Source organism: Elephantulus edwardii, unplaced genomic scaffold (assembly GCF_000299155.1).
Source record: "Elephantulus edwardii isolate Elephantulus edwardi_28Jun2011 unplaced genomic scaffold, EleEdw1.0 scaffold00092, whole genome shotgun sequence".
In the NCBI taxonomy this organism is placed as follows: Eukaryota; Metazoa; Chordata; class Mammalia; order Macroscelidea; family Macroscelididae; genus Elephantulus; species Elephantulus edwardii.
The window spans coordinates 1,524,041-1,532,566 of NW_006399842.1; the positions used below are offsets into that span (position 1 = coordinate 1,524,041).

Here is an 8,526-nt window from a genome sequence, read left to right on the forward strand (position 1 = left end):
TGGGCAGGCCCAATGTAATCACATCAGTTGTTAAGGAGTTAGGAGAGTCAGAATAAGAAAAGGCAGAGAATGTATCAACAGACACAGAAGATTATTGCCACTGAGATGGAACCAATGAATAGCTGACCGTCCAGCAGGTTTTTAAAAGCTATAAATCAATTACAGGAGCGGAGAATGTCCACCTTCCTTCTGCAGAGCAGTGTCATTTTCATTTATCCGTGCAGCTCCCTGCAGACTACGCCCTCGAGCTTCCAACAATGGAAGCAAAACTTGGAAATGGAAGAAGAGGCCACAAGCCAAGGACTGTGAGCAGCCTCTAGAAGCTGGAAAGTGCTAGGAAAATGCACTTTCCCCTGGAGCATCAGAAGAAATGCAGCCCTGAAAACTCCTTGGTCTAGCTCAGTGAAATTTATATCTGCCTTTTAGACCTGTAAACTAAGAAATCCGTGTTGTCTGGTGGTGGTAATCTGGGACAGCAGTCACCTGAAACTAATACACCCACTGATCAGCATGCACGTATTATCTTCACACATCATTTAAAGTTTTTCTTTCTGGTTTTGTGTGTTTGTGTGTGTGTGCCATCAGGTTGGAATCAACTCACAGCTCATCCTCCACTGGGTATGCAGAGGCTGTAAATCACACAGGAGGACTCAACTGCCCTTTTTGCTCTCTCAGAGCAGCTGGCGGGTTTTTTTTGGTTTTTTAAATTTTATTATTTTTGTGTGAGTGTACCGTCAAATCAGATCTGACTGGTACAGGAGGAAATTGTCCCTCCTTCCCCGGCACAGAATCTGGTGGCTTCGAACCTGTGCCTCTGGGATTGTAGTTGCAGCTCCTTACCAGCAGCTGGCGGTTTTATACCACCTGCCTTTGGGTCGTTAGTGTAGCTTTTTACCACTAGGCCACCAGAGTCCCTGCATTTGACCACCTGGAATTGAAATTTTAAATAATCTCCAAATTCCTAATTGACTAATTTAATACAGAAGGAAAACAAAGTAGTGTAATTTTCAGCCAGATAATTGATAGATCCATAGATTGTACATCAGATTGAGGAAGGCACGTGGAATCATAATTTGAAAAACATAACAGATGATTTCATTCTAGAATAGATCGTGATTCTGGAAAAGAGAACAAATGTAAATATGCGACTCATGCCCCCTTTTCTGTCACTAGCAGCAGAGTGCTTTAGCTTTAACCCAGAAGGCTCACATCTTCTGCCAACATCCAAGAACCTCTCCCAAGCTCACTCGGTAATCTAAAGGAAGGTCATATATCAGTATCTGCACAATTCTTGACAAAAAGCATAAGAAAACACTTATGAGGAAATTTAACAAAACATGTGCAAGACTGTACCCTAATAAGTACAAAACATTGCAGAGAAACGTTAAAGATCTAAATAGACACTACAATCAAGGCCTGGAAAACTCTGTATTATTAAGATGACAAATCTACTCAAACTGATCTATCATTCAATGCAATCTAATCAAAGCCCTAGCAGAGCTTGACATGTGTTACCAATGAATTTGACGTACTTCCTTTTGTTAACCAAAATAAATAAAAAACTTGCGGGGTGTGGGGGGAGGACCAAACAAGCTAGCATGCGAGCTGAAGACATTGACAGGCAGAATTTTAAATTTAAGTCTAAAACAAAGACCCAAGAAGAGTCAATTTTGAGAAAGAAGAAACATGTTAGGGACTTATATTACCTGATTTCAAGACTTTATAGTCTGAAATATAGCTAGAGTAATCAAGATAGTGTGGGATTAGCATAAGATTAGACATACAGATCAATGGAATCGAACTGAGTCCAAAAATAGATCCATATATGTATTGGTCAATTGATTTGAGAGGAAAAAAGTGCCAAGGGAAAATTGATGGTGGAAAAGATAGCTTTTCAAAGAACAGTGCTAGGATAACTGAATATCTGTATGCAGCAAAAATGGAACATCAGAAAATGTGGAGAAACTTAAGAGATACAAAGACAATGTCATGTATGCATGCTTTGATCCTAAAACTAACTGCTGGAACAGCTCTAACTGTAATAGGAGGAGACTGAGAGAGTCAGTAGGATGGAGTAAAAAGGTGTATGATCACACAGGAAGGAAATGCAGAAGCCCAGCAGTTAGACTTAAAAAGCTTCCCCATGTTGGTAAAGGCACCTCAATGGAGGAAGGATGCTGCCGAGATAAATGAGAGGAAATTAAGTCTCAGGATGCCTAGGAAGCGCAGTCCCTCTCTGCTGCTGTTCCTCTACATGGCTAGGTCTCACCCAAGCTCCAGAGACAAGGCCAAGAGAGAGGAGGGACGCCTCATCTGATTTCCCATTTTGTGTTTATGTTGTTGGGTTTGAGGAAGAGGAGTCATGAGGGCTTGGAACTGGGAATATCCCATTGCCTTTCAAAGGAATTAAACGCAGAGTTGAAATTGCCTTTAAGGTCAGGATGCTGATCAGAATTAGATGAGGTTGTGCACTGCTGCCAGAGGGGTAGAGTCTGGTGGGGTAGGATCTAATGAGAGGCCTGGAGATGTCTGGATGGGGCTTAGGATTCAGGGCACCCTTTCTAGAGCCTGTTGTTATTGTGTACTGGAGTTGGAACCAAACTATAACTGACCCTCCAGTTTTCAGATGCAGTAAACCACATGTGAGGAGACTGTCCATCTTTCTCCCTCAAAGAAGCTGGTGAATTTCTAAGTGCTACAGCACTCTTCTGTCAATATGCTGAACTGAGGTAAACTGAGGTAGCAGTGATGCTGAACCTTGTGTCACTGGAGTGTGAAATGCCGTAACGGTTACCCATGGCGGACAGTGTTTGGTGGAGCTCCCAGTTTAAGACAGTTTTGGAAGCAGGAGTGGCATCCACTTCCTAAACAGCATGCCTCTGGAAACTCTATGAACTTTGATAATGTCAACAGGTCTAGAAAGTCTTCAGGACTTTTGTTCATAGGGTCACTATGAGTCGTGCTCAACTCAACGGCAATCAACCTTACCACTAAGGCACCAGACAGAGCTCCCTTCCAGATCCTGATGATGACCACGGTAGGAGGTGTGTGTGTGTGATATGAGACGGAGACACATCAGCTCCTCAAAGGAAATGTGGAGGGTGTGTGTGTGAGTGTGTGTGTGAATGAGAGAGAGAGAGAGAGAGAGAGAGAGAGATGCGGTGGAGACACATCCGCTCCTCAAGAGAGAATGTGGAAAGGCAGGCTTGGCATGGGCCCTAGGTGGAAGAGTTGAGGAGACATGCTATTTTTCCACTTCCAATCAGAGGGTGCTATGTAGATCTCCACAAAGGCAAGACAAGGGAGTACACTCCCTGGCCTCCAGAACAGTCCACTAAATGTCCTGCAAACGTATTTATAGCCATTGCCACCAGCTCTACTCTACGCCATTCTACTTGAACCGTCTGACAACTGCTTTGACTACAAGATTCCTATTCCTCATCTTGAGGTAGATCTCACTTTCAAAGAATTCTGTTTTCCAGTACACTCTGGATTTCTAGTTACTCCAAGGATTAATTAACTGGCTTGACAAGGCTTCCTTCCTCCCAGTGTTTCGTTCTCCTCTTTTGCTTTCTGAAGATATCTCGTGGTTTCAGTCTGAAGTGTCACCTTCTCTGTTTTTATTCAGGAGTTTTCTCCTGTGACATTTTTTTCCTGCAGCCGCAGGGCCTGTTCCAAACAGGGAGCGAGCTGGCATTTATTCTGTACCTCAGGGATGCAGGAGAGTAAAGAGGTCTCAGACTGTAGATATGTGTTTGCCCTTCTCTGCCACGTGCAGTTTCTCTTTATACATTTTTAAAATACTGCGTTATGGATTTTGAAACATTTGCTACTGTAGTAAAAGTGTAAGCGCACACACACGTGGCCAGGACACATGGCAACTTTAGGATGTTCATTATCCCTGGAGAGAGAGCGAGAAAATTTAGTGTACTTCAGCGGTCAGCAAACTTTTTCCATCAAGAATCAGACAATAAATATTTTAGGTTTGTGGGCCATATAGTTTCTGCCACAGGTACTCAACTCTGCCTTATTTATGGACATGGATATTTGAACTACATGTAGTTTTCACATTACAAAGTATTTCTTTTTCTTTTGGGATTTGTTGGTTTTAGGGTGGGTTGTGTTTTTTACCCCCCTCTCTTATCATTCAAAAGTATAAAAGACTTCTTGGATCCCAAGTCATACAAAAATAGGAAAAGGGCTAGATCTGGCCTCTTCCGGCTGCAGTTCGCTGACCCCTACTATAGCTGAGAAAAGCCCAGGGGGTTAAGTGCTAGCTGCTAACTGAAACATTGGTGGTTTGAACCTACCGCAGGGATCTGAGGGAGAAAGACTTGGCAATCTGCTTCTATGAAGGTTGTTAGGTGCCATGGACTTAACCATGGTTCTTAGCGACCCTACAAACAACAGAGCTAAATCCTGCCCTCTATCTGGCACCATCCTCACAATTCTGTCACGCTCAAGCCCACTGTGGCAATCACTGGGTCAAACCACCTCACTGAGGATCTTCCTCTCTGCTTGACCTTCTACTTATCCCAGCATGGTGGCATAAGGATCATAGCCTGGAAAACTCTATGAGACAGCTTTTCTCTGTCACATAGAGCTGCTGAGTCCAACTCAATCCCACAGTACCTAACAACGATAGATGGCTATATATCACTTTTTGTTATCTTGGGTGGTAAGGGAACACCAACATTAAGTATTATTAAAAAGAAGGGGGAAAAAGATGGAGGAAGTTGTCCCATAACCAAGGACTGTCCTGGCTGAAAGGGAGCCTCCTCTGTAATGTTCTAATGAAGGGTTCCTCTAACCCCTGAGGCATAGGGTGCTCCTTATGTTGAATTAGCTCCTGATTTGGACAGAGTCCCTGCAGAAGGGCCAGCAATAGTGGTACAATCCAGAGAGGGGCACTGCAAATCCAAAGGCTTCTCTAGTTGAGTCAAATCTGTGAAAGGCAGATGAGCAAGCAGTCTCCTTCTGTGTGGTTCACAGACTTGGAAACCTCCTGCAGGGTCTGCTATGAGTTTGACCTGACTCAACAGTTGTGTGTGTGTGTGTGTGTGTGTGTGTGTGTGTGAGAAAGAGAGAAAAAGTGAGGGTTGCTCTCTGAAGCTACTTACTGATAAGCATATACCTATGAGCTGGGTCCAGGACATTATGTAAAAGAACTGTGGCTACATTGAAAGTTCATTGAAAACATCCTGGCTAGTGACACCCTCTGGGGATAAGACACTCCTCAAATCAAAGGGCCATGTCCAGCCTTCAAGCACATTCCAAGATCACAAGGCACCAGGTGGCAGAGCCATATCACCTTGCCATCCACAGGTCACTGTGACCTCTGGCCATCATCAAGCTCCCAGTAACCAAAGGTCTCCCTCTGCCCAATCCCCAAATGGAAATGTTCCACGGGCCCAGAGAGGGAAGGGCCCTGCTTAGTGCCCCATGCTGCTCAAACCTGGGCAGCTGTAGTCCTGTACCTCACTCACATCCTTGCCTGGGACAAAGTCCTGCAATGAGTTCCCTCCCCACTGCTCTAGAGCGGCTGGAGCTGGAGATGGAGTGGGTGTGGTAGGAAGCCTGCTGAGCGGTGGAAATCTGGTAACAGCCCTGCCCCCACCCAGCCTGCGGTGTGAGTCCTACAGACAGTCCACTCTGACAGCCCACTCCATCCCTGCTTCTCAATACTACATCCCCCCCACCACCAGAGTTTGGGTCATTTTCGCATCCTAGTTAATGGACAAGCTAGAACAAATGTGGAATAAGGGTTTGAACTAGGCTGGGGTGCTGGGTACAACCCCTTCCTCCACGGTCTAAGATCACAGCAGAAGAAACAACCTCCACACAGTGGGAGACTGAGATGGGATTGCAGACCAGTTAGTGGGCTCTTTAGCATGAGTTATCACCTGGGGAGGTGGGGAGCATTGCCTCAAAGAAGAGCAGTGAGAAGGCTGCCCTGTCTTCCTCCACCCAGCCTTTACCTCATAAGCTGCCTGAACCACTGGCCCACACACCTCCTCAGTCAGGCTCCAAAGCATGTTCCCTGCTCTTCCTCCTCCCAGCCCACCCTCCATCCCTGCCCCTGGAAGAACTCTGTCCACAATACCCAACGCATTTTCCTTTTTCCTGTCTTTGCACAGGCTGTTCCTTCTTCCCAGAGAAAGGACAATAGGTCATACTCAACTATGGCCTGAGTCTCAGGTATAGGCTTCTAGCTTCCCATGCATTCTCTTGTTCTTACAACTCTACCATTTTTATCCCATTTATCATTTACCAGCCAAGGTCACTGAGGCTTGGTGAGATAACTGCCCCAAGATAGTTAGACGCAGAGCTGGGATTAAACTCAGTTCTGATTCATCCACTCCTTCTGCCAGGGAAATCCTATCCATTTCAGTGAGATCCAGTCCGAATGTCCCCTCCTTTATGAAGCTCTCCTTGATTTCTCAGTGCTAACTTCTGCTCAGAGAGTCTCCTCCCTACTTCAAGCAGGATGAGAGCTCTTTCAAAGGTGGGGGACGACGCAATGCAGGGCTCCTGTAAGGTCTGGGATTTGGGGCTCAGGGCAAGCTTCAGCATGGGGATTGTCCCCTCCACAGCCAGTCAGCAGAAATAGTTTAGAGAGCTTTTGGTCCTCTCTGTGCCTTGAAAGCCAGGGATGAACTAGGCTGAGATGAAAAGTGGAGTGAAAGATTGTGTAAGGAATTTCCAAGGTGAAGAGTAACGCAGAGTAGGGGTGCAGGAGAGACCCCTAGAGTCGCCTGAGCATTACTAGGCATTTGTACTACTCTTGCTTGTCACAGTATGCACTTGTTTCTTCATGGACTCATTCTCCCATTTTACAGAGGAGGCAAATGAGGCTTAAGAAGGAAAACAGATGTGTCTGAATTCACACTGGTTTTTGCTTGAACTCAGATCTCTTGGTCTCCACGACCAAGATTGAAGAGGGAAGAGGAGTAGCCAGAGGCCATTTCAGAAAAGGCATGAAGTGAGGAACCTAGTCAGGACCCTCAGGGCTTGAACTTCAAAGCTTTAACACCTGTGCCCACCCCCAGGCTCTGCTCTTCCACCCCAAGAGCTCACTACTTCCTGAAGAAGCCCTGGAAATTGTTGCTCAGCCCTGAGTGTGGGAAAAATCCTCCCCATTCTGGGAAAAGCAAAACTAACATTAACTGAGAGTCAGAGAGGTGCTTCAGGCCCAGGATATACAACCAACAATTCAAGAGGTCGGGATTTAGCCCTAGTGCACATTCAGAGCACAGCGTTTCACAGCCCCTCTGGACAGGCTCGGTACAGGGCCAGTCTCCTGGTTTCCCAAGGCAAGCTGGTGGAAGAAAGGCAACCCAGGTCCCCCGCTTAGTGCCGCCACCCCAGCTCACACCACTCGCCCTAGACACCCTCAGGTGGGCCTGAGCCTCTGCCTTGGACTCTGGTCTCTCCAGAGGGCCTCCATCCTTCCTCTAAGCCAGCCAGGGAAGGAAGTGTCCTGGCCCCCACCCAGCCCTGAGGGCAGCCCCCTGGATCACACTCATTTCCAGCGGAGGATCCAGTTACTGGAAAAAGAAAAATGCAGCCTGCACCTCCCCCTCTAGCCCGCCGGCCTCTTAGACCAGAAGAAGAAATCCGTTTTTCAGGAGAGGGTAAAACTCACTCACCTTCAGAATCAAAAGCTCTGGGAGCCAAAGATTCCCTCACCGATCCCTCACGAGAAGTGGGCTGTCTGGTAGGTTCCCAAAAAAGCAAAGCTAAAGACTAGATGCAGCAAAGCTTAGAAGCTAGGAGAGATAAGACAAGGTTCAGCACAGACCACTTCATGACCTGCTAGTGGGTAAACTGAGGCACAATGAGATAGAAGCTCAGGTCTAAGAGGCCAAAGGAAGCGAACTCAGAGTTCCCATCTCCCCTCTCCTTGCCCATGGCGCACGAAAACCACTAGAAGCTTCAAAAGACAACGGGGTGGAGAAGGGGGGAGAAGCTGGTGGAATGGGGTCCTGCAGACACAGTGATGGGCATAAGTGAGAGGGGACCGTCCCGCTGAGTGACTGCGGGAAGACTGGGTCCATGGTACCCCAGGGCATCAGGTCAGGTGGCAGTGGGCAGGGCTGGGGGCGAGGGGTCGGGGTCGCGCCTACCCCTGGCAGGCCGGGTCCGGCTGCGGGAGCGGCTCCTCTGTCGCTGCAGCCGGGGCCGCCGCAGCAGTCGGTAGTAGTAGGAGGGCCTCCCGGTGCTCTTCCTGGCGCTGCCGCCCGCGGACATGCTGCCGCCCGCCGGGCACCGGGCCGGGCCTGGGCGCGCTCACACGGTCCCCATCGCCCGCTCCGGACAGCCCGGCGGGCATCCCAGCCTTGTCCCGCGCTCCCGGTGCAGCCGCCGCCGAGACCAAGGCTGCCCCACAAAGTCTCTCAAACTCCTCCTCCTCTCCCCCCTCTCCGGAGCAGCCGGCCCCGCGGCGGGGGCTGGGGACCAGGAGGCCGGGCTGGCACCGGCCCGAAAGTCAGTGCTGGGGAAATCCCGGCCTGGAATCCCAGGGGC

At 48.2% G+C, this 8,526-nt stretch overlaps 1 protein-coding gene across 1 annotated transcript in view; it reads right to left on the minus strand.

Annotated features, from left to right (window-relative positions):
• The window catches only part of DAB2IP (DAB2 interacting protein), a 146,370-nt gene extending 138,120 nt beyond the window's left edge, over positions 1-8,250 (minus strand). Inside the window, exon 1 of the mRNA XM_006890746.1 lies at positions 8,127-8,250. Coding sequence (XP_006890808.1) covers positions 8,127-8,250 — 124 coding nt within the window. The remainder of the gene's footprint in view (positions 1-8,126) is intronic.
• Positions 8,251-8,526: the final 276 nt, after the last annotated feature.